Source organism: Chrysochloris asiatica, unplaced genomic scaffold (assembly GCF_000296735.1).
Source record: "Chrysochloris asiatica unplaced genomic scaffold, ChrAsi1.0 scaffold00136, whole genome shotgun sequence".
NCBI classification, from domain to species: domain Eukaryota; kingdom Metazoa; phylum Chordata; class Mammalia; order Afrosoricida; family Chrysochloridae; genus Chrysochloris; species Chrysochloris asiatica.
Genome location: NW_006408654.1, coordinates 1,320,500 through 1,347,269, shown reverse-complemented (window position 1 = coordinate 1,347,269; position 26,770 = coordinate 1,320,500). Strand labels below are relative to the sequence as shown.

At 37.3% G+C, this 26,770-nt stretch overlaps 1 protein-coding gene across 2 annotated transcripts in view; it reads right to left on the bottom strand.

Annotated features, from left to right (window-relative positions):
- Nucleotides 1-26,770, bottom strand: part of RASA2 (RAS p21 protein activator 2) — a 168,804-nt gene that overhangs the window by 83,244 nt on the left and 58,790 nt on the right. For both annotated transcript variants that reach the window (XM_006869846.1, XM_006869847.1), the window contains exon 5: nt 18,912-18,988. In XM_006869846.1, coding sequence (XP_006869908.1) covers nt 18,912-18,988 — 77 coding nt within the window. The remainder of the gene's footprint in view (nt 1-18,911; nt 18,989-26,770) is intronic.

The following is a 26,770-nucleotide window of genomic DNA, read 5'->3' as shown; positions in this document are numbered from 1 at the left end:
AATTTGCTCATCTGAATTCCTTACTGAATATTACTGAGTTCATGAGTTTAGTTAATGTCTAAGAATCTGCATCTCCTGATACCTAAGAGACATTCTCAATGAGTATTGCTGAAATTTTTCTCTGTTGAATTATATAGGCATAGATGTAGAACTGCTGGGCAATTTCTCTGACAACCACAAATGACTACGTGACTGGATTAAGTGCAAATGGTGTGCTGCCAAGTAAAGTGAGAAATGATAACATGACTTATTCTCATTAAACTGGGTATCAAAAAAGGAAGTAGTCATCAATACAATATTTCTAGGATTTAATGTTAGGCTCAGGTACATTAAAATCCCCCTGCTGTACTTAATGTTTGAGACTTTGTTTTTAATGTAGCATTTACAGGTATCATATACTCTCACAAAGCGCAACTGAAAACAACTGCCTTTGAGATGAGTATCACCATGCCATATTTTTAAAAGATTCAAAGAGATTACAGGAGAAAATCATAAATCTTGCTTTGTCATTTTCTCATATAACATTTCTGAGCCTTTATTTTCTGCACAATTTGCAAGAAGCAGGCCAAGACTCAAATTCTACTTCTTAATTCTGTTAAAATTAAAGTTCAGTACTTTCCCACATTTTCACTATACCTGAAAACACTGCATTACTCGGCTTACAATATTAAACTGATCACATTAACAATAATTTAAAGAAATCTATATTATAAATATCATACCTGTATGAGATACTAACAAAAAAACAAAGCAAATGAAGTACCACAGAGTTCCATGAGAATACTCACAAACCAAAACAATGAGGCCAATAAACCCAAAGTATAAGCCTATAAAAATCATCAAAATTACTCTTTATTTCAAAATTTAATAAAAATTTAAAATGGTAGAAACCCCATTGAATAGTTTTCAGCTTGTCTAGACAGGTCTGGTGAAAGGAGATGGGAATAAGATTCGTATGATTCAATATAGAGTGTGCAATTGTCAGAACTGTAAAGGTAGACCTTTTGTAACAAAAAGGGGGAGAGTAGTTACTCTTACAATCCAGGAACAGGGGACCGTAGGACCATCAAGGGAGAAGAGCATGAGTGAAATGAGGGACCTTATTCAGAGAAGCAGCGACAGAAGGGATGGAGGCAGAGATGAGAACACAGAGAAATAGAGCAGCTAAGGACTCCAGACTCATGGAAAGAGAAGGGTGAGCGCTCAGCTGGTAGCCAGGAGGTAGGCTTGCAGAATGTGCCTTTTCACTGTTTAACTGATTATATATTCCTGAGTGTTTTTGTGTACATTCATAACAAAAACAAACAAACAAACAAAAAAACAACCACAGAGGGAATGAATGAATAGAAGCAAATACTGTTATGATGATGCAGGATGGGATTGTAATCATTGCAGTGAAATGAAATACCACAGGATGAATGTAAAATTGATGTTCTCCCACGTAAATTATCACTCAATTTACAATAAAAACTTTAAAAAAAACAACATAATTTTTTTTTTAGTGCTTTCTGTCAAAGTCCAATAACACTGGTAAATAAACATTATTCTATTTGCTACCTAATCTAACCCACTGCTATGGAGGAGATTCTGACTCATACTGTCCCTGCCATTCATAGTAGAACCACTCCACAGAGTCTCCAATACTGTATATCTTAACAGAAGCAGACCGCCTCATCTTTCTCCCAGTGAGTGGCTTAGTGGTTTCAAACTGCCAACCTTCTGATTAGCAGTGCAACATTTAACCCACTGTGGCAGTAGGGCATCCTTTTATTTGCTACATATATTCTAAAATAGTCTTTTTCTAATCACCTAGGATATATGAAGGGGCTTCCAAAAGTTTGTGGGAAAATGGAATTAAAAGATAATGGAAGTTTTCCGTGAACTTTTTGAAGTCCCCTTGGGACTATTCTAATTGATTAAATAATTTAATGCCACATACCACGGATGGGCAGAAAATAAATGTTGAAAATAATCTTAGTATCATGAATTACCTTTGTTATTGTTGTTGTTACGTGCCATCGAGTAGGTAACAACTCATTGCAACCCTATGCACAACAGAACGAAAACACTGTCCAGTCCTGGGCCAACCTCACAATTGTTGCCACGCTTGAGCTCATTGATGACTGTCACTTTACCAATCCACCTCACTGGGGGTCTTCCTCTTTTTCTCTGACCCTCCACCCAACCAAACATGACTGGTGCCTCCTGACAATATGTCCAAAGTATGAGAGATGAATTTTGGCCATCCTGGCCCCCAAGTAGCACTCTGGATGCACTTCTTCAAGCACAGATCTGTTGGTTCTTTTGGCAGCCCATGGTACTTTCAACATTCTCCTCAAACACCATAACTCAAATGCATCAATTCTTCTACGGTCTTTCTTATTCACTGTCCAGCTTTCTCATGCATATGAGGTTATTGAAAATATCATGGCTTGAATTACCTTACAATTTTTATATATATATATAGCATAGAAAGCATTTGATATTAATAAATTACCTAGAAATTACAAAGGGAAATAAATGTCTATATCCAGTGCAAATGGAGTTAAGAGCAACTGGATTTATCATCCCACCTGAAACAACTGAAAAACGAGCAGAAACTGCAGTGCATGGCAGTGAGCCCTATGAGGAAGAATAAGCCATATGGGTCCAGCTAACTTCTAGATGATTTCCCACAAAGAAAAGACAGAGCTGCCAGCTGGGGGACGTCAAAACTAGAATTCCCAGGCAAAGTATTGAAGAGAAGCACAAAGAGAGAGAGGGAGGGAGATGTAGACAGACATTCCTCTGAAAAATTGGTAACAATCCCCCCAAAGTCTTTACCTGAAAACTAGTTAAGAGTATGCATAATGTGCGGAAACCACCCAAACAAAACAAGAAAGAAAGAATCATTTTAAAAGAGTAGAGGAAACAATTCTCAAAGTCCACACATGACTGGCAAAACTCCTGTTCCCACCATACACAGTACTGCCTCTGCAGTGGAAAAATATAAGGCCTAGATTAAAGGCTGCTCATGTTTCATCTAAAACAAAAAATTGAAAGTTAGGTCAAAAGGATCAAACTGTTTCCAAGTCACTTAACTGAGCCCTCAACAAAGCTCAAGAATATTTATAGGAATATAAAAATATTCAGCAACTTTAATGTCTGGCATAAAAAACACAAAACAACCAACCAGAAATACAAAGCAACAAAATAATATCAATAATGAAAATAAAATCAAAAGAAGAACTCAAGTCACATAATCAGTACTGTTGCTGTTAAGTGCCATCAAGTCGGTTCTGACCCACATTGATCCTGTATAGGGTTTCCAAGGAGCAACTGGTAAGCTTGAACAACTAGCCCTGCGGTTCAAACCTTGCAGTCCAGCACATTAACCCACAGTGCCACGAAGAAGATTTAAAAAGCTGTTATAACTATATTTCAAGTTCACTGGTAGTGGAGGTGATTATGTCCTGTGGAGTTGTTTCTGACTCATAGCAATCCTGTATAGGGTTTCTGAGGCTATAAATCTTTACAGGAGCAGAAAGCCTCATCTTTCGTCCACGGAACTAATAGTTTCAAACTGCTGACCTTGAGGTTAGCAGCCTTACTAGTAACCATCAGGCTACCAGAGCTCCTTCATGTTCAGTAGAAACATAGAAACTACTACAAATAAAATTACATGGGTCAGACTCATAGAAAATTAGACATGACAGAAAAGATTAGTAAGCATAAAGATATGGCAATAGGTACTATCCAAAATATAAACAAAAAAGGTTGAAAACAATTGCGCAGGTTTGTGGAATGACTTCAGGCAGTCTAAATTGCATAATTGTAGTATCAAAGAAAGGGGCTGTAGAAAACATATTTGAGGGGAAAAAACGATGAAAAATTCAAAATTTGATGAAAACTGAACCCCACAGATTCAAAATCAATGAACCTTCAGTACAGAAACTTAAAAAACAAAAAATTTCAAGGCATATCATGATCAATTTGGTTATAATCAGAGAAAATCTTAAATAAACTCCTGGTATGGCACTGTAGGATAACGTACTGGGCCATAGGTCAGTTTAAGGCTCAAGATCAATGGTTCAAACCCACTAGTTGCTTCTCAGAAACCCTATACAGGATTGCTATGACTCAGAACCAATTTGACAACACTTAACTATAACAACAAACCAAGTTAAAGGAAAACATAAATCTCCAATAAGACTTGTAAACAGTAGCAGCTTTATTCACAAGAGTCAAAAAATTGAAAATAGAGCAATTATACAGGGATAGATAAATGGGATACAATTGCATAATAAAATGGTTCTAAACAATTAAAGGAATGTTGCTGTTGTTCTTAAGTGTTGTGAAGTCAGTTCTGACTCAAAGCGAACCTGTATGGGGTTTCTGAGGAACAGCTGATGGGTTTAAAATGCCAACCTTGTGATTCAAACTGACCTTTTGGTCTAGTGTTTACCCTATACTGCCACACCAGGACTTTCTTTCTTGGATTACTGTTGTTGTTAAGTGCTGTCGAGTCAGTTCGAACTCATAGCAACCCTGTATAGGGTTTCGTTCTGCTGTGCATAAGGTTGCTATGGTTAGTCCCAGACTCAATGGCACCTAACAACAATAACGGGTTTCCAGGGTGTAGCTGGTGAGCTTGAACCGCTGACCGTGTGGCTCAAACTGACCTTTCAGTCCAGCACATTAACCCACAGCACCATACCCAGGATGTTGTTAAATATTCTAAAATGTCAATCAGGTCCAATCAACATGGGGATATAATTTGTATCAGCCTACTGAGTTTTCTCTATAGATTTTTTTTTTTTTTTATTAGCAAGAACACAATGTTAAAATCAACAAATTTGTGTATTTTTCTATTTCTCGCTTCATTCTTCAATTTTTCGTCTTATGTATTTTGAAATTCTACGTATACACATTTAGTACTGTTATTTCTTTCTTGTGACTGCTGCATCATCTTTTTTTTTGTTGAGAATATGTATACAGTAGAACATACACCACCAGTTCAACAAATTTTACATGTAAAATTCAGAGACACTGATTACATTCTCATCCTCCTTTCCAAGTTGTTCCTCAGCCATTAATATAAACTCACTGTCCCCTAAGTGTCCTATGTAATCTTTAGAGTTATTATTGTCAATTTGATTCCAAATAAACAGATCTTGAAAGAGTTTAACACTCAAGACAGATATTCTTCACTAGTTAAGCTAAACTATTGTGTTTAAAGAGGACTTCAGGGATATTTTTGGTCTGAAGTTTCATCAGTTCATCTATCCTCCATGGCTCCAAAAAATATGCAGTACAAGGGAATTTGAAATTATGTTCTGTATCTCTTACATTTTGACCAGGATTCTTCAATAAAAATATTCAGTATTGGTAACTGGGACCCAAGGATTTTGGTCTCATGACAAAGAAAGCAGCTAATCATAGAGGCAATTAGCCACACTTTCCATTTCTTCTTCCTATTTCTTTTTTGTCTGTTGCTCCAGACTCATAGAGTGCATTGGTTGTATTTTAAATGTCCACCTGAAAGCTTTTAAGAGCCCAAGCACTATGTAACAAACTAGGAGGTAGAAAAGAAGGACTAAACACCCTATTAAGCCAATAACTGGGATGTCCCAGAAAACCATGACCCTAAACCTCTAACCCAGAAAACCAAATACCATTTGACTACACATAAGCAACTTCATTAGCTTCTCATCTTTAAAAAAGAAAGAAATTGTTGTAAATATATCTGCCATACAACTTTCGCCAATTCAAGTTTTTGCAGGTGTACAACTTACTGACAAAAATTACATCAATGGTCTGGACGGGGCTGGTGAAAGGAGATGGGGATGAGACTCTTGTAATAGTGAATAACTGCTATCAAGACTGATTGTGAATGTTGCAAATGTAAAGGTAGGCGTTTTGTAACAAAAGGAGGGGGAGTGGCTGATCTTGCAGTCCAGGAGCAGAGGACCCTGGGACCATCAAGGGAGAATTGCAAAGTGTGGTACCCTATCCAGAGAAGCAGCGACGACGCCATGGATGGAGGCAGAGATGACAACGTGGAGCAAACAGATTGGCTGGGGACACTGGACTCAGGGAGGGCGAGGGACTGTGTGCTGGTAGTTGGGGGGATGGGGAGCAGGCTTGCAGGGTATACCCTTTGGTTGTTTGAATGGTTATATACTTCTGAGTGCTTCGGTGTACATTAAAAAAAACAGGGAATGGAAGCAAATGCTGTTGAATGATAATGCATGGAAGAGATTTTAATCGTGGCAATGAAATGAAATACAATAGGATGAATGTGAAGCTGATGTTCTTCCATGTAAACTATTACTCAATTCACATTAAAAAGTTAAAAAAAGAATTTTTACATCAACGGACTATGCAATCCTACCCTCATCAATGTTATTTTCCCCTAAGTGTAAACTGAAACTCAGTACTCCACCAGTCCCCGTCCCTCCCCCACCCCCAACCCCCACTTTCCCTCTCCTAACACTGGTAATCAAGAATCAACATTGGTCTTTATGCATCTGGCTGCTCTTGTATTTTTAAATAATTGAGGTCATTTGTCTTTTCGGATTGACTTATTTCACTCAGCACAATGTCTTTAAACCTATATTTTCTTACTTTCTGCTTCCACAAGATGGTCCAGGTTCTTATATTTTCTCTGCTCCAGTACTGAAATCAGTCATTGTTCCCAGGAATCAAAGCTCTTTTTACTAAAGCTGCATTGTCTTAATATTGCATCCATTAGCTACAAGTTGATAATTAATCTAAGACACAACTATTGGTCTCTACTCTTCAGGAACAAAAGAGCAAGAATGAAACCAAAGACTCAGTGAAAAAAAACTAGTCAACAGAACTAAAAGTCTACAAGAAACAATGCTTTATTTACTCTGAGATCAGAAAAACTATATAGTATTCAATTACCACTACTGACATTCTATCAGGGCCATAAGAGTTAAACCCTGAATGTGAGAAAAATGTGGAATACAACCAAAATTTCGGGGGGGGGGGGGGGGATTTTTTTTAAAATTTTGGGGGGGGGGGGGGGGGGGGGAAGGGGTAATATATATTACTACCACCACTAACAAAAAACAGACTTTACTAGACCAGTTGCGCATGGAGGACTCTGAGACTGCTATCCTGAAATATTCTTTTTAAATCTTATACCAAAAGTAGCCGGAGGTCAACTTTTAGCTGCAAACAGATTGGCTTATAAAAGAAAGAACATCACCTGTGAGTGCTCTGCTTCTTTGGAAAATCATCTATATGAGACTAAACAGCCAACATTTACTTTAAGACAAAGATCAAAAGGTTAAGGGGATGAAGAAATTAGATTAATGGAAATGAACCAAGCAGGACAGAAAGACTGAGAATGCTCACACATTGTGAAAAATGTCATCAATGTCATTGAACAGTCTGTGTACAAACTGCTGAATGGGAACCTATATTACTATGTAAACCAGGGGTAGGGAACCTTTTTCTGTTAAGGACCATCTGTATACTTATAACATCATTTGCAAGCCATAGAACAATTTCAACTTAAAACTTAGCTGCTATATTTGGTCAAACATTTCATTAACTCACCCCTAATGTGATGGCTGTAACTACAGTTGCCTTGGCAGGGCCAGACCAAATGACTCCAGACCACATGATTTCACAAGTTTTATAAAGCCCACAGGAGTGGCTGGTGTGATGCTGTGGGTTAATGCACTGGACTGCGCAGTTGGTTTTCCGGCTGTTCTAGCTCACCAGCCACTCCTCAGAAATCCTATACACAGTCACTATGGGTCAGAACCGACTCATTGGCACTTAACAACAATATACAGCCCACAGACCGGATGTTCCCAACCCCTGTGTAAACCTTCACTGAAAACACAATGAAATATTTAGAGAAATAAAACAAAACCTAAGCTAAATAAAAATCACATTCCTTAGTCATGCTAGCCATATTTCAAGTTTTCAGCAGCCACACATGGCTAGTGGCTATCAAGTGAAGATATAAAACATTTCCATCATCACAGAAAGATATGCTGGAGAGTGCTAACTGGAGAAGGGTACTGAGAAGCCAAAAACTGGGTGTTAAATCACTGTGAGGTGATACTGCTACTGTTGCTGTTAAGTGCCGACTGATAGCGACCCTGTACAGGGTTTTCTGAGGAGCTGTGGATGGGTTTGAACCACCAACCTTGCAGTTAGTAGTCCAGTGCTTCTCCTACAGTGCAGCACCAGAACTCCACCCTTCCCACCTAGTTTCATATATAAGACATATAGTTTCATATATAAAACACAAGACAATTATGAAAGGTGGAGATAAGAAGAGACAGTGGTTAGAGGCCTCAGGATCTAAAAGAAGACAAGGTTTGCGTGCCAGAGAAGCCAGCAATCAGAAACACCAATGAGAGTAGGCAAATCAAGCCCCTGAGAATTCTGTATTTATTGAAAATATTTTTCAGAAAGGAAAGGGAAATCAAGACCATTCTCTGACAAAGAAAACTAAAAGAACTGACCACCAAATTAGACATACCCTAAAAGAATGGTTAAAGGGGATTCCCTAAAGAGAAAGGAAATGATGAAAGGAATCTTAAAGCAAGAGGAAGAAAATTTAGAAAGACCCAAAATATTGGTAAATACAATAGACTATGCATCTCTTTTTAGCTGATTTGGGATCCTCAGACTCTGAGGCTCTGTGGGTGACAAGAATCCTCCAGACTGATGCCTGAACTACGCATTTAAGACTTGCCAGCCTCCACAGTTATGTGAGTCATTTCCTTGACAGTTCAAGAATTCTATAAAAGCTTCTGCAGCATACTGCAAAACCCTGGGACCTGAGTGAGGAGGAGTGCTGGCTGATCTCAGGAATTACGGAGTTGCCTGATATGATGCTGTAGGATAAGCACTCGACCACAATGTTGATTTGAACTGCCACTCCTCAGAAACCTGATACAGGGTCGTTATGAGTTGGAACTGACTCTACAGCACTAAATAACAACAAATATTAGAAAAGTCAGACATTTGGGATATGTTTAACCTTCACTTCATAGGGACTAGCCTGATGCTGACAGTTCTGAAAGAATTATTCTTGAAGATACTTATATTATAAATGAGAAAGGGTACAAAGGTTTAAAAGAGGTAAAGTTTCTATACTTTATTCTAACTAGTGAGATGTCAATAGCAGTGGACTATCATAAGATATGTATGTGTAATGTAATACTTAAGAGAACCACTAAAGAAATCTATATAAAGAGATATCTAGTAGATAAATACTACAGATAAATCAAACTGAAATTCTAAAAAATGTTCAGGGAGCCCATAGAAAGTTAGGAAAAAGAAAACAGAAAAACAAAACACAGAGAGAACAAAAAAAAAATGAAATGACAGGCTTAAACCTAAAATATCATTATATTAAAAGTATATAGTAGAGAGCATACTTTGGCTGCACACATACTAAAAAGTAAATGACTTAAATTCACCAATTAAAAGGCAGAAATTGGAAGAGTGGCTTAAAATAATAACACAACTATATGTTGTCACAATTTTACATGCAACAATTTGGGTGGAACTGAGTAAAATAAATAGTCAATCTCAGAGAGTCGCATACTACACGATTCTATTTACATAACATTCATAAAATGACAACATAATATATATGGAGCTACATCAGCGGTTGCGAAGGTCAGAGATGGTGGCCCAGAAGGGAGGGGGTGCAACTATGTACAGAAGAAGCACCAGGGAGACTGCTGTGGGTGTAGAATAAAAACATAAACACTGCTCCAAGGTCCATCTACTAGTTTTGGTAAAGGGAATACAGGACTTCTCTATACTGTCTTTGCATCGTCCTGTTTATGTAACTATTTCAAAACAAAAAGTTAAAAGAGAATCAAACTGCCTGAGTTCAACTCCAGACTCTACCATCCCCTATATGAGCTTATTTAACCAATCTGTGCATCAATTTTGTTAATTGTAAAATGAGAAGGGTAACAGTATCTGCCAAATTAAGGTCAGAAATACATGAAATAACATATTTTGTTTAAAGAGAAATGATATGTGTAACGATGTAGACAAATCTCAAAAGCATTGTTGTTGCTGTTATTAGGGGTCATCGAGTTGGTTCTGACTAACAGCGACCCTATGTACAACAGAATGAAGCACTACTTGATCTTGCGCCACCCTCACAATTGTTATGTGTGAGCCCATTGTTGCTACTACTATGTCAATTCAATTCATTGGAGGTCTTCCTCTTTTTTGCTGCCCAGTGCTTATCCTACACTTTGCCATGTGTGATGTCCTTTTCCAGAACTAATACTTCCCGACAGTATGTCCAAATATGAGAGAGGAAGTCTGGCCATCTTGGTTTCTAAGGAAGATTCTGGCTATACTTCTTCCAACACAGAATTTGTTTCTTCTTCTGGCAGTCCATAGTACTTTCAACAGTCTCCATCAAAACCATAATTCAAATGCATCCACAACGTCAATCTTTCTTCCATGCTATTTATTGGTCCAATTGTGAGGATTTTAGTTTTCTTTACATTGAGATGCAAACCAATGAAGGCTGTAGTCTTTGATCTTCATCAGTAAGTATTTCAAGTCCTCTTCACTACAGGAAGCAAAGTTGTGTTAATGAGTCTTAAATCCTGATGTCATGTTCTTCTTCATATAAATCAAGCTTCTTGGATTACTAGCACAGCATAGAGATCAGATACATATGATACGAAGACAGAACCCTGGCACACACCTTTCCTAATTTTAAGCCATTTGGTGTTCTCTTGTTCTGTTCAAACAACTGCCTCTTGGTCTCTGTACGGATTCCTCGAACACAATTAAGTGTTCTATAACACTTAATCCAAAGTTATCCATAGTTAGGCTCTACACAATCAAAAGCCTCTGCATAGTCAATAAAGCATAAATAAACACCTTTCTTGTATTCTCTGCTTTCAGCCAAGATCTATTTGATTGACATCAGCAATGGTATTCTTCATTCTCTAGTCTCTTCTGAATCCTGCCTGAATTTCTGGCAGCTCCCTGTCAATGTACTGCTATAACAATTTTTGAATTATCTTCAGAAAAAAGTGTACCTGCATGTGATATTAGTAATATTGTTCAATGATTCTGTGGGGTCACTTTTCTTTGGAATGGGCACAAATATGGATATCTTTCAATCAGTTGGCCAGGTAGTTGTCTTTGAAATTTTTTGGCACAGACAAGTGAGTGCCTCCAGTGCTGCATCAGTTTGTTGAAACATTTCAATAAGCTTCCCCCGCCACCCCCCTCCCCCAAGGTTTTTATTGTGGATTGAGTGAAAGTTTACAGGACAGATCATCAGTTTTATATTCAACAAATCATACACTTTGTTTCATTATAATTATTTTAATCCCCTCCATGTACCATCAGTTAACAGTATTTCTCTCTGTTCACTTTAGCTCTATTTTTTTTAGAACAGTCAGGCATATATAATAATTTACATCACCAAAGGGCACATTCTGCAAGTCTGCCTCCTGGCCACTAGCTCTCAGTCTTTCTCTTTCCATGAGTCTAGAGTCCTCAACTGCTCCCTCCTCTCCATGTCCTCACCTCTGCCTCCATCTCTGGTATTGCTGCTTCTCTGGATAAGGTCTCGCATTCCACCTGTGTTCTTCTCTCTTGATGGACCTAAGGTCCTTTGTTTCTGGACTGTTTTCACCCCCTATTTTTGTTACAATACGTCTACCTTTACAACTGTGACAGTTGCAATTTGTCATGATAACAATTTCTCACTACTGAATCGTAAGAATCATATCCCCATCTCTTTTTTACCAGACCCACAGACAAGATGAAAACTAATCAGTGGGGACTTTTTCTTCCCCCACACTATTAAACTATATTCCCTATTGAAAATTTGTAAGCCAGTCACTTTGTGCCTTTATTGCCCCCTCATTTTAGGTAGCCAATGTCTAAGTTACCCATCCCTATCTGCCCTATGTACAGAGGGGATAGCATTGATACTTGATGTGAAGACTCCTTCCCTCTCTGTTGGTATTTATTTAGGTTACTACCTCCATGAGTATAGGTCAAGTTCATCAAATTATAGCAATTTGCCCTCATTTCCTTTATCAAAAATTGTTTTGTTCTTTTCTTTTTTAAAAATCTTTCTCTAGTCAAGTTCTGAATATCAAGCCATCAAGGCTAGGTCAAATGGGTACTATCTGAAAGTTTGGGTATTCTTGTGCACCTCCTCTCACTTCCTATCAGTTGGATGCTTCACTCTCAGCTCTAGCCCTCCATGTCCTTGTCCATGGGCTCAGGTGTTCCTAGGTCTTACCATACTTTGGACCAACCAGCCCTTCTTCTTCTCTCTCTCATTTCCAGGTCAACAGGAGTCTGTGGAATGTGGTTGAACTCAGCCCATTTCTTCATTACTGCCTTTCCCCCAGTAGACCAATGTGGTTATCAGCAAGCTTACATACCTGCTCATGTATTCCCTTTGAATTTCAGTCTTAGAGGGAGGTTTGTCCTGAAGGAACTTGATTGCTTGCCTTGATGGCTTCTCAATATGCAGTTCATCCAATTCCTGGGGCCTTGTTTTTCACCAGTGCCTTCAGTGAAGCTTGACCTCTTCCTTCAATACCACTGGTTCTTGATCATATGCTACCCTCTTGAAATAATTTAATATTGACTAAAATTTTTTTTGGTTCAATAAGTGTGTATTCCTTCCATCTTCTTTTGACGCTTTCTGCATCATCATTCAATATTTTATCCATAGAATCCTTCTGTCTTAGTTATCTATATCACAAATGGATGGCTTTAACAAATTTATTCTCTCATAGTGTAGGAGGCTAGGAGAAATGTCCTGGTCTCCTTTAAGCATCTGCAGGCCTAGCATTCCTTGGAGATATCAACGTGTCATGGCATCAATCTTTCCCTGGATCTAGGAGCTGCACAGAAACTCAAGGTCCAAAAGGCATACTCCACTTCAAGCTCTTCATTCTTGGTTGTAGTAGGTCCTTCTTCTCTGCTCACTTCTCTCCCCTTTCATCCCGTGTAAGATAAAAAGATATTGCACGCCACAACCATGGAAATCTCCCTTACACCAGATTGTGGTGGTGATGGGACTAAAGTGCTTTTGTTGTGGTGGTTATTGTGTGCCACTGTGTGCCACTGAGTCAGTTCCAACCCATAGCAGCCCTGTATAGGGTTTCCAAGGTGTAACTGGTGAGCTGGAACCACCAACCTTATGGTTCAAACTGACTTTTCAGTCCAGTGCATTAGCCCACAGCACCATACCAGGACTCCCACCCTTAATCCTCTTACTGGTTTATCACATCAGATCCCAACATAGGGAATCACATAATTGCAAAACCAGTGAGAATCATGGCCCAGCCAAACTGACACACATTTAGGAGAGGACATAACTGAATCCATGACACTTTTAATATCCCAAGTAGAGACTTAAAATTTTTCTTCAGTTCCTCCAGCTTGAAAAATGTTGAGCATGTTCTTCCCTTTTAATTTTCTAATTCCAGGTCTTTGTACATTTTATTATAATACTTTGTCTTCTTAACTGCCATTTGAAATTCTTCTTTACTCCCTCATTTCTTCAGTTTCTTTAAATCTCTATACTCAAAAACAATTTTCAGAGTCTCTTCTGACATCCACTTTAGTCTTTTCTTTCTTTCCTGTCTTTTTAATGACCTTTTGCCTTCTTCATGCATCTTGTAGCTATCTTCCCACAACTCTTCTGGTCTTTGGTCATTAGTGTCTAATATGTCAAATCTCCAAATACAAGCGGGATATGTTCAAGGTTATCTTCAGCTCTTGTGGACTGGTCTAATTTTCTTCAGTTTCAAACTGAACTTGCATATGAGCAACTGTTCCACAGTCAGCCCCTAGCCTTGTTTTGGCTGATATTAATCTTCTCCATAGTTTCTTCCCACAGATGTAGACAATTTGATTCCTGTGTATTCCCTCTGGTCCTTGTATACAGTTGCCTTTTATGTTTTTTAAAAAATGTATTTGCACTGAATAAGTCATTGGTCTTGCAAAATTCTATTAAGCCATGCCAAGCATCATTCTATCATCAAGGTTACATTTTCCAACTACTGATCCTTCCTCTTTGTTTCTAATTTTTACATGCCAATCACCAGTAATTATCAATACATCTTAATTACATGCTTGATCAATGTCTAACTAAAAAAGCTGGTATAATCTTAATCCTATCATCACTGGCTTTTGTGGCTGGTACATAAACTGGAATAATAGTGGTATTAACTGGTCTTCATATAGACATATGGATATTATCCTATCATAGACAGCACTGTACATCAAGACAGACCTTGAAATGTTTGTTCTTTATAACACTGAATTCAACACTATTCCTCTCCAAATTGACATTCCAGGCATAGTAAACCATATGACTATCAGATTCAAAATAGCCAATACCAGTTCATTTCAGCTCACTAATGCCTAGAATACTGATTTTTATGTGTTTCATTTCATTTTTTGACAACTTCCAATTTTCCTAGATTTATACATTCTATATTCTGATTACTAATAGATGTTTGTAGCTGTTTCTTCTCATTTTGTGTGTCAGCATGAAAAGTCCCAAAACCTTTGCTGGTTTCACATCATTATAAGCAGCTTTTCCCCAGTCATATTTTAAGAGCTTTCCAACCTGAGGGATCACCTTCCAGTCCTATTATCAGACAATGTACCATTGTTATTCACAAGGTTTTTAGTGGCAAACTATTGAGAACTGGTCCACTTCTCCACTTGCATAGTGTTTCTTAGTCCAGAAGCACCACTGAATCCTGTTCAACATGGGTGATCCTGCTGGTATTTAAAATACCAGTGGTATAGTTTCCAGCATCATAGCCAACACACAAATACCAGAACAAACTGACAGATAAGTGGTGACAAAAGCATTGTGGTAAGTGATCAAAGACACTAAAAGCTACATACTATTTGATTTTGCTTCAATTTTTAGAAAAGGTAATCAAGACTGTGACTTTCTTAGCAGGGATGTGGAGACAGGGGATTGACCACATCTCTGAGTAATACCTTTTAGGATAGTTTTGACTTTTGAAGTCTTTACACAATCAAAAAATATTCTACATATTCAAAACTGAAATTAAACCAACAAAGATGGGGAGTCAATATCCTTAAGATGGGGAGAAAATATCCTTAAGATGAATGCTAACAAATTAGTCCAACCATTTATACAAATATTTCAAATTAAGTATAAGAAACAATCTGAAGCAAAGGATGAAGTAGTGGAGAGGTAATTAATCCAAATACTTTCAATCTGTACTCTCAGTCTACCCACTGCTATCGAGTCAATTCTGACTCATAGCGACTTTATAGAGCCCTTAGAGAGTAGAGTAGAATGGCTTCTTATGGTGTCCAAGACTGTAAATCTTTACAGGAACAGCCAGCCTCATCTTTTTCCCCATCTACGTGAATTAAAATAACAACAATAAAGTTGCCAATATAATACATGCAGAACTGATTTTATCAAATAAAGCTAAATTGAGAAACAATTGAAAATTGGCCTGTATTCTTCAAAAATGCCAATACCATGAAAGACACACAAAAGCTAAAAACTATTCCAGAGAAAAAGGAAATTAAAGAGACGTAACAAGGTGAGCAGGACTCTTGCTGTGGCACTGTAGGATAAGCACTGGACTGCGAACCACAAGGTTGGCAGTTCAAACCCACTAGATGCTCCTCAGAAACGCTATACAGGGTTGCTATGAGATGGAACCAACTCAACGGCACTTAACAACAACAATAACAACTAAGTACAATATGTGATCTTGGACTGGTTCCATTCTTGGAGGGGAAAATGCCACAGAGGACATTATTGGGACAGCTGACAAAACTGGAATATGATAATCTTGAATTTAAAGTATTAAAATACAGTAATTATGGATTAGATCAAAGTACTAAACAACAATATTAAAACGTTCTAAATTTGGAAACTGTATTTGGATGATTTAAGAGAATATCTGTGTTCTTAGGAAGTACACACGGATGCAATAAAGGCTAAAAAATCATGCTGCAGGCAAGCTTCACTCAAATGAATCAAAGAAAATTAACTATACAAAAAGAAGGAGTCCTTGGGCAGCACAGCAGATAAATGCTGCACTACTAACCGAAGGCTGGCAGTTTGAACCCATCCAAAGAGGATTCCTCAGAAGACAGGCCTGATGCTCTGTCCCTGAAAGGTCACGGACTTGAAAACCATATGGACAAGCCATCATCATGAGTCACAATAGACTAACAACAACATACAAAATGAGTGTACTTAAAAAGGAGGCAGCTTCAAAAAGTTCATTGAAAAATTCTATTATCTTTTAATTCCATTTTTCCACAAACTTTTTGACATGCCTACCCCCCTCAGATTTATACAGAGAGAAAAAAAATGGCATAAACATGTTTAAAAGATTAAAAATTGGTAAATTTGGGTAGAAGATACACGAGTCTTCTATATTATTTTTATACAATTTATGTAGATTTGGAATAATTTCAAAATAGAAAAGATTTTTAAAATGTTACAGTATGAACATTTGTGCAATTGAACTAGAAGGACGAAGAGAAGTCCTCAGAATGTACACTATTTGAATCACGTCAAGAGCTCACCCCATGAGATTTAAGTAGAACAGGGGAAACGATGAGGAAGACAAGAACTGAGTGACCATATGTGGATGGAGTCATGATGCATGTAAAAATATCAGTATGAATAATGATGGGAGTTAGGGTGGGAAAAAAAATCTGACTCAGTAATTTGTAATAAATAAAGGAAGAGGAAGGTGACAGGTAGAATAGTATATATTGCCTCAAAGAAGCTTGGTTTTCAATAAGGGGAAGTGAGGGAAAAACAGCAACAAAGCTGCAAGTCAAGCCCTACAATGCTCAACAGACTCCTGTGAACCCGGGTGGAGACCTGGTTGGCCAGCAGTGTGGCAAGACCTAGGGACTCTTGGGCCCAGAGTCAGTGACATAGCCACAGAGGACTAGAGTGGAGAGTGAAGCGCCCTGCTGATAAGAAGAGAGGGCATATGCACAAGAACACCCACACTTGCAGATAATACCCACTTGACCTAGCTTCAATGACTGGATGATCAGAGCTCAACTAGAAGAAGAAAGAAGAGGAAAAAAAGAGTAATCTGATACAATTTGATGAACTTGACCTACACCTACAGATGCAGTAGCTCAAAAGAGGGAACAAATCTTTACAGCGAGGATCATTCCCACCCCCCTCCATACACAGTAGACATGGATGGGCAACTTGGACTTTGGCTATCCAAAATGGCGGGGGTGGGGGTGGGGGAGGGCTACAAAGGCAAGAAGTGACTGGCTTACAAGCTTTCAAGAGGGAACCTAGATCCAGAGGGCATGGAGGAAGGTAGAATCTCCACTGTGTAGTATCCAATTTGTCTAGGGGGGCTGATGAAAGGAAATACGGATAAGTCTCCTGTGCTATAATAGTGAATAATTGTTATCAGGACTGATTGTGAGGGCTGAAAATGTAAAGGTAGACGTTTTGTAGCAAGGAGGGGAGTGATTCACTTTGCAGTCCAGGAGTGGAGGTCCCTAGGACCATCAAGGGAGAAGAGTGGAGAGCGGGACCCTACCCAGAGAAGCAGTGATGCCAGAGATGGAGGCAGAGACGATGATGTGGTGAGATGGAACAGCTGGGGACTTTAGACCCAGAGAGGGAGAGGGGCTGTGTGCTGACGACCGAGGGGCAGGCTTGTATTGTATACCCTTTGGTTGGTTGATGATGCATTGAGGGGAGTGTAACCATGGCAATGAAACGATATATGATAGGATGAATGCAAAACTAATGTTCTTCCATGTAAACTCTCACATAATTCACAATAAAATATTGAAAAAAAGAAGCTGGGTTTTTATAATTAGGAGGATACGTTATAGTCTGCAGCAGCAACAGAAGAAGAAGAAGAACATCTACCCTATTTCCTGGCCCTAAATTAAGTGGGTATGACAGATAAAAGCATAGTCTCATCTTGAAAAGGCTATAAAGGCAACAGTACCTCAGGAGGCATCCAAATATCAGTTAAGGAAAAGATTAGAGAAAACATCCACAAATAAGGTAATCTGGTGGTTTTGTTAACACAGAGGAAAGGTTTGGGTCAAAGGGACGATATAGGAGACTGGATTATTGTTGTTAAGTGCAACTGAGTCAGTTCCAACTCACAGTACAGTGTTTCGGAGGAGCAGCTGGTGGGTTTGAACCACCAACCTTGTAGACCAGTGTTTATCCTATATCACCATACCAGAACCAGTTAGATTAGACTCTGAGTGATAAAAAAAAAATGACCAGAGGGTAGAAGATGTAAACAAGAATTCAAGGCAAGTGGAAATCAACACTGGTAATCTCAGAATGGGAATTTAGTACTAGCCTCAGGTCCACAATGCTCTGCTTTGTGGTAGTTTCTAGAGTACCTCCCTTTCCTAATCTCCCCAGCCAGACAAGTAGGCGCCCTTATCTGTGATCTTAGAATATATTCTCAACTGTCTATATCTATCATTTAGCCCACATTCAAGAAATAACTGGTTGAATGAATTAGTGACTCACAATAACCTGAGTAGAGCAGAATCAAGAAAAACAAATTGGAAATCAACTCAATAAGAACTGGTCTTGCTGTTATGTGCTGTGGAGTTAGTTTCGACTCATAGCAACCCTGTATTGGGTTTCCAAGGCTGTAAATCTTTACGGGAGCAAAGAACCTTATCTTTCTCCTATGGAACAGCTGGTAGTTTAGAACTGCTGACCCTGAGGTTCGCAGCCCAATTCGTAACCACTAGCAGAGATTAATTTCTGGGGGGAAAAAAAACTTCTGAAATTTTTAAAATACGGAGTTGGTTTAAGATTCATACAATTTAAAATGGATGATTTTTCTAGTGGATTTTGGTAAAAGAAATATGCTTACTGTACGACAAGCTGCTGGCACACAGTTCCAATGTCTGTTATCAGCTCATTCAGTTTTAATTCAAGGTGAACTTTACCCTATAATGACAAAAAAATTATAAACTGAGTGGTCTATTTTACTAACAAGATATTGTTTCAAATGCTAGCCATAATATTTAGTTATCTACTAACCCCTAGTACATGATTTTGCCCACACTAAATATTTGTTAAATGACTAAAAGCCAACAACATAGATCAAAACCAAAATGATGAAAGATAAGCAGCAGTCAAATGCTTATATCGAACATGGAATTATATATAAGAATTTCATGCCCAGTTCAACAAATATATATATCTCAATTATCATGGATTAAAAAGACAAGCAACACTATGGGTTAGGAAAAGTTAAAATAAATCAAAACATAAAATGTAGAAAGTCTTCACAACAGTTAAACCAGAAATAAGAAGCAGTATCAGTAGAAGATAAAGCACCTAATTCTAAAACTAAGTTAAAAAGCCAAAAGACTCAACTTGTCAATACTTAACTTTACAAAATAATAAAGATTTACTAAGTACTAGAGACACTGTAGGGGTGGAATAGGTGCATAAGACACAGTTACTGCTTACTAAAAGCTAACAGTCTAGTTGGGGAAACAATAAATAAAAGAGAACAATATATATATATACATTGTGCAAGAACCTCAATGAAAAGATAGGATACTAAAAATAAAGGAGCATTGTCTTAAACAGCCAGTAACAGATGGATTTTTAACAACTGAGCAATATTTTTTAAAGGAATTGTAGCATCAACTTTTCATGAAACAGAGGTTTAAGAAAAATAAAGTAATCCAAAGTCTGATACTTCTACCCTGTCACTGGTGATGAGCAATTCTAAACTAGTTAAGAATCAGCACTGGATTACCTCCACCCAGCTGACAAGACAAATTCCCACGGTGACAAGAGATTTCAGAGGCATGATATCTAAGGGCTGATGACACGAATGATTTCATCAGAGAGAGGTAGGAAAGTTCATTATCTAGTCACTGTTCCTTTTTGAAACAACTCTTCTTTCACAGAAACCTAACCTAAATCAGTCTCATTACTCTAAGAGACTCTAAGGTCCACTAACTAAGAAATAAAGCTTAGGATAGATATCAAGTGATGAACAAATACTGACAGACCTTGTCACAAATATCTGTATGAGAGAGTCAAGCTTTAAAGCAGCAAAGGCATCCATGGTAGAAGGAGCAGTAAGGAGGAGCTGAAACTAAACAAATCTTCTAGTAAAAATCTAGGTGCAGATATTTATAAAATCATAATTCATAAAATAGGTCTTTCAATTTTCCTATATTCAATACTCACAACTCCTACTACTCAGTAGTGACCTCAAAGTTCCAGGATACATAGCAATCTGTAATTATTACTCAACTAGACTTCTGAATCATGCTTTCTACAAAGTTAGCATTATGTGTGTCACTTAGGTAGTAAAGGAACCTAGCCAACTGCATCAGAACTTACATCTCGGGACATTTTAACTATTTTAACAGGTACGCATTTTATGTCAGAAGCTGTACACTATTAATCAGGAAAAGCCTAGAATCTACTTTTATGTACTATAAAAAAAATTTTTTAAGGTGCACTAATTAAAAACAAACAAACATATATATAGATATATATCTCAAGATATATATCTATATCTATATCTATCTCAAGTCAGGGCTAACAACAAATTAATGGGATTCTGCCAGGAAGCATTATCAATGAGTCAGAGCCTACCTAATACGTACATTACTCCCACTGACTGTTAACAAGAACATTCCTTTGGTACTAGTCTGCAACAAACATAACTGTTTATTAACTTAGTCAAGAAAAGAGTAGGGACAGAACAGACACATGCTATTAGGTGGAACACTAAAATTAAAAGGCATTATGAGTTAAATTAGAGAAATTATAATTTCTAAACCATAAAACAAGGAGCTCTGGTAGCGTAGTGGTTACGAATCGGGCTGCGAACCTTAAGGTCAGCGGTTCGAAACTACCAGCTGCTCCGCGGGAGAAAGATCAGGCTTTCTACTCCTGTAAAGATTTACACCCTCGGAAACCCTGTACAGGGTCGCTATGGGTCAGAACCGACTCAACGGCACTTAACAACAACATAACAAAACCATAAAAACAGGACCTCACTGAATACTTTAACATGGAAACATAAGACTTAGTAAAAGAAACAAGTTACAAAATAGGGTATATAATATAATGCTGGTATGGTGCTGCAGGATAATGCACAGAACTTCAAGGTTGAAATGCAAGGTCGGAAGTTCAAATCCACCTATCGCTCCTCGGAAACCCTATATAGAGTCGCTATGAGTCAGAGCGATTCAACAGCACTTAACAACAATGCTTTTTTTTTTTTTTTTTTTAAATATACAACAAACTGATACATATATGTCAGCATAGAAAGAAATGACTAGAGGCCATTTACCAAAACATGGATAAGATGTTACCTATGGCTGAAGAGGTTTCAGATTTTCTCATTTTTGTTGATGATCCAGATTTTTGAAGTTTCTACTGACTAGTATATACTGCTTTTTAGTAAAGGAAAATGAACACATTTTAAAAATTATTTTGAATGAAGCAAAATTCCATTCACATTTTGTTATTGTTGTCAAGTGCTACTGAGTCAATTCCAACTTATAGCTATTCTTTACAGGGTTTCCGAGGCTATAAATCTTTGCTAGGGCAGAAAGTCTCATCTTTCTCCCACAGAGCAGCTAGTAGTTAGCTCAAACAGATGACCTAGTAGTTTGCAGACCAGTACTTACATTACAGAGGCACCAAGTGTATTTAATATTACTGAATTATTACATAGAAGTTCAGTTTTATTTATATCTGTAATCAGTTTTACTTATACTGCATCAAAACCATTTTTTGTGTATGGGGACAAGTTAAGGATCAAGTAAAATATTATATAAAGGAGCTCTGGTAACATACTGGTTACAAATCAGGCTGCAAACCACAAGGTCAGCAATCTGAAACTACCAGCTGTTCCGCAGGAGAAAGATGAGGCTTTCTGCTCCTGTAAAGATTTACAGCCTTGGAAACTCTGTACAGGGTCGCTAGGAGTCGGAATCGACTCCACGACACTTAACAACAATAACAACCTTCTTTGAAGCCATGGATGGTAGTTAGGAATAGCCATATGATACAGTTCTGGCCAATGAGATCTTAACAGAAGTTGCTTGGTGGAATATCCTAAAAAGACTCCAAAACCTGAGGAGTGAAGTGAGCCTGAAAAGTTTAATCAAAGGTGTTTAGAGCCTTTCCAGCAGTGACGACCTCCGCATGCCATTCATGCCTCTCGCAAAAGATCTCCTTCATCCCTCTCCAGAAGAGGAGAAAAGGAAACACAAGAAGAAGCGTCTAGTGCAGAGTCCCAATTCCTACTTCATGGATGTGAAATGCCCAGGATGCTATAAAATCACCATGGTCTTTAACCATGCACAAACAGTAGTTTTATGTGTTGGCTGCTCCACTGTTCTCTGTCAGCCTACAGCAGGAAAAGCAAAGCTTACAGAAGATGCTCCTTCAGATGGAAGCAGCACTAAAAGCAACCTAAATCAAGATGAGTGGGAAACAATCCCAATAAATATTTGAATACAAAAAAAAAAAAAGGTGTTTAGAAAGTCTTGGAGTTGAGCAAGCAAAAACTGGAGTTCAGATCCACCAGGTAGACAGCCCTAGTAAGTATCCAGATTTTTAGCTGGAACCACTAAAAACATGTATAAAGAATAAGGATAAACTAGGAACAAGACAAATCCCTGCTAGAAGCACAAATGAATAAAAATTTCATCCAGAACCTCATATTATTTATAAAATGTTTCCTATACAATGCCCACTATTCAATCAAAAATTACTAAGCATGCCAGAAGACAATATAAAATCACCAAAAATAAATAAATTACAAAAGCAGTAAATTATAGGTAATCAAGATAGTGACAATAACTGTCAGAGGTTTAAAGTGATGTTAAGACTTTTTTTTGAATGATACAAAACAAAAAGGTAAATCCAGAACTGGAAAGCATGAGACAAATTAAATGAAAAAATTTTAACTAAGTGATAAAATAGCCAAAATAAAGAATGTACCAGATGTATTTAACAGCAAATTACACACAGCTGAAAGACAAAAATAAAATGGGAGATAAATGAGTAAAAAAATTTCAAAATGCAGCACAGAGACCACAAAAATAGTCTATAACTCTTTGAAACTCATGAAAGCCATCAACCACAGATTCAAATACCCTAGAAGCACTCAAGTAGGATAAAACTAAAGAAAGTAACACCTATATGTATCATAGTAAGTAACATTGCTGAGAAAAGAAAATTCTAACTACTAAAGAAAACAGACATGACCTATCAAGAAGCAACAATAAGACTCTTACAAGAACTACTATGTTTAGTGATAAACATGAAATGTGATTTGGTTCACATCCCCTTTCTTAACCTAAAGAAGTTCATTGACAAGTAGCATATCCTTTACATATGTCAGAAAAAGTTGGAAGATCAATTATCTAGTGTTGCCTCTACACTTCAGTTAAAAATAAACCAAATTCTTTTCAGTTGATTGACTTGATTATGTTAGGCTGGTATACGCACATACACTTATATCAAGAGTTTAACATTACTCTGGTCTAAAGATGGATTTCAATTATGTTTATAAAAATTTCACACAGAAATAGCTGTGTTTATTTTAATTCAATTTTAGTAGATTCTGGGTATAATATAGCACAGATATAAATTTCTGCAGTTTTGGAAATTTAGATGAATATAGATATTTGGGCAAACCAAAAGGTTGGCAGTTCAAACCTACCAGTTGGTTCCTCAGAAACCCTATACAGAGTCGTTTGAGTCACAGCTGACTCGATGGGACTTTACAACAACAACATAGGTATCTGAAGAAAGTATAATGCGTGCACTTAAAAAGCTCTGAAGGCTGAAAAATACATTGGCTTTTATACAAAACACTTAAGTTTCTACATAAAAGAACTCAGTATATTATTAAAAATAGTGAAAACGTTTCTTCAATTGAAGAGGAAAAACAACTTTTGGATTTCTGGCATTTTTGTATTTAATAACTGCATTCTACAAATAATTTTGGACCCAATTTCTAGTCAGATACAAAATAAAATAACGGTTTAATTTAGTATCTCGTAAACTAATGTCAATTATTTATGGATAGATTTGGTTTTCTCCAAAAAGATACAGTATATTCTAGAATGACTGACTTTTTTTTATTTTTACAAATAAAAAATTTTAAACCAACCTACAAATATGAATTATGTCTTTATATTCATTACATTTTAATCAGGCATGTAAAAAATCTGACGTATGCATTATTGTTGTTATCATTACATTTCTTTTTGTAATGCAGAGGCCATATTACAGGGTAAGAAAAACCATACTACCAAAACAAGTACACAAACAAACTATAAAGCAATCAATAACATGGCATGATCCAGAAATTCAAGATAAGCTTGTTGGTAAGGACTTATTAACAAAATAATTGCATCAAAAGAACATGATTGGCTGCATAATCTGGATTTACTACTTGCACAACTATTTTGAGACAAACACCCTTACTTAAGAAAAGCAAGTAGAAAATCTGGGTGACTTTCTTTAATCAGTCTATGGATCACTGTTACAGCACAATTTGTATTCTTTAACCAGACACTTGTCACAGTCATGTTCTTTATCATAGAGACCAAGAAATCAAGAAAGGAAAAAATAAGTTTTTGTGACTTCAGGGCCAAACACCTAATAGCATGACTATAGATCACTGAAGCCAAAAAGATGACTGATAGAACAGATACCAGCACAATCCTTATTAATTTTATGTACTGCTCCAACAGATATGGAGAAATACGAAGTAAAGTAGGATGATAATCAGGATCAGAAACAAAGGAAAAGAATGCACAAAAAGAAAGGCGAGTTTTCAACAGTATCAAAAGGTCAAATAAGATGGCTAAAAAAGTATCCATTAGACTTCCCAATACAAAGGACATGAGTAACACTGAGAGCTACTTCTGCTTCTTTCAGACCCTCTGCAAGACTAGAAGACCAATTAGTGGGCTTAGAAGAGATGGTTCAACCTAGAGAATAAAACTAAAAGGAAGACTCAAACAAAACAAAAAAAGCTAAAAAGGTACTCATGAAGCATTATTAATAATATTTTTGGAAGCTGAAAAAATTTAGTAACATTATTAATAGCACTAATAAACCATCTGAGACAATTCAAGGAAAACTTATTGTTCTTTGTAATTTGTCAAATGTTATTACTACTGGGGATCTTTTGATTTGAGGGCTAAATTACATTTCTGTATAAAACCACAGAATTTCACAGCCGAATGGGACCCTATATACCGAAACTCTTATGTAACCAACGATGATCCTCAAGTAACAACCACCATTTTGGGTCCAAGTACCAATTAGTGACAGAACTAGGAAGTTAAACATGCATCTTCCTCTGAAGTTGAGAGTTATTTCCACCACCCAGACACTTTCCTTAGGGAACAAAATTCCAAACTCGGCTACTCTACACGAACTGTATCCTGCAACTATAAGCGGGCTTCAGAAGTCCTTAGAAATATGTAATTAAAAGAACAGAAGTCTTCCACGAAAATTTTAAGCCCCATATTTATCCAGTTGGAGTCTTTGGTATTGCGGTATAGGATAAGCAATGGATTGCTAAGCACATGGTCAGGAGTTTAAACCCACCAACAGCTTCTTGGAAACCCTATACGGTGTCTATAAGTCAGAACTGACTCGATACCACTTAACAACAATAACTTAAATCTGGTTAAGACTGGGATGGACAAATGAACCAAGCTTGTCAAATTAGCTCTCTATATTGTTGCAAAGAAATTAAATGAATGCAATCATATACACTTTATGAAATGAGAGAAAATGACATAGATAAAACATTATTCACTTTGCAAAATGAAGGGAGAAAAAAAATCTCGCTTTGAATATTGAGTATATTAGTAGGGAGAAATGAATAAGTGGGTCTCAGTTTCCATGTACCTCTAGTAGTCTGAGAATCTATTGCTGTAATTGAGTTAGTGTCTGCAATTTAAAGACAGCATTTTTCATTCATCACAGCCACAAATGCAAGTCAACTATTTTGTGCAGTAGCTAACCAAAAGAAAACAAACCAGTGTTTAGAATACTTTTATGAAAAATTAAAAGGGAGCGTGCTATCTCTGTAGGCTTAGCACTAGGCGCTAATCTTAAAGTCAGCAGTTCAAACACACCAGCCAGTCTTCAGGAGAAAGATAAGGCTTTCTGCTCCCTTCAAGATTTACACCCTCAGAAATCCTATACAGGGTTGCTATGAGTCAGAACAGGCTCAGCGACACTTAACAACATCATGAGAAACTAGAAGTTTTTTCAAAAATAAACTTAACTTGATGAGAATTGCCCGGATGTGTTGTCTTAAGAACCTAACCTGCACTTAAGATGCATCTCCTTCACAAATGCCTGACAACTTTCTAGGTCAAACTGGCCATAATGGGTTTTACTGTAATGGTATTCTCAAAAGCTCCCTAGGAACTTTCTAATGCTGCTTTTTCCTTTGAGCTCATTTGAGTCCCGTTCTATTCCTTATACTCAGCTGTTCCTTAAGTGATCTTCCTAATCTCTAAGTGACAGGACAAAAAGGGAGGAAAGCACTGCAATTAAGAGCTTTTGAAACAGACAGATTTCTGTTGAAATCATGGCTCTATCACTCAGTAGTAGTTCTGTAACTTTAGACAAATTAATATTTAATCTCCACGAATCTCGTTTTCCTAATTTATAAAATAGAGGTAGTAATGCTAACTTCCTAATATC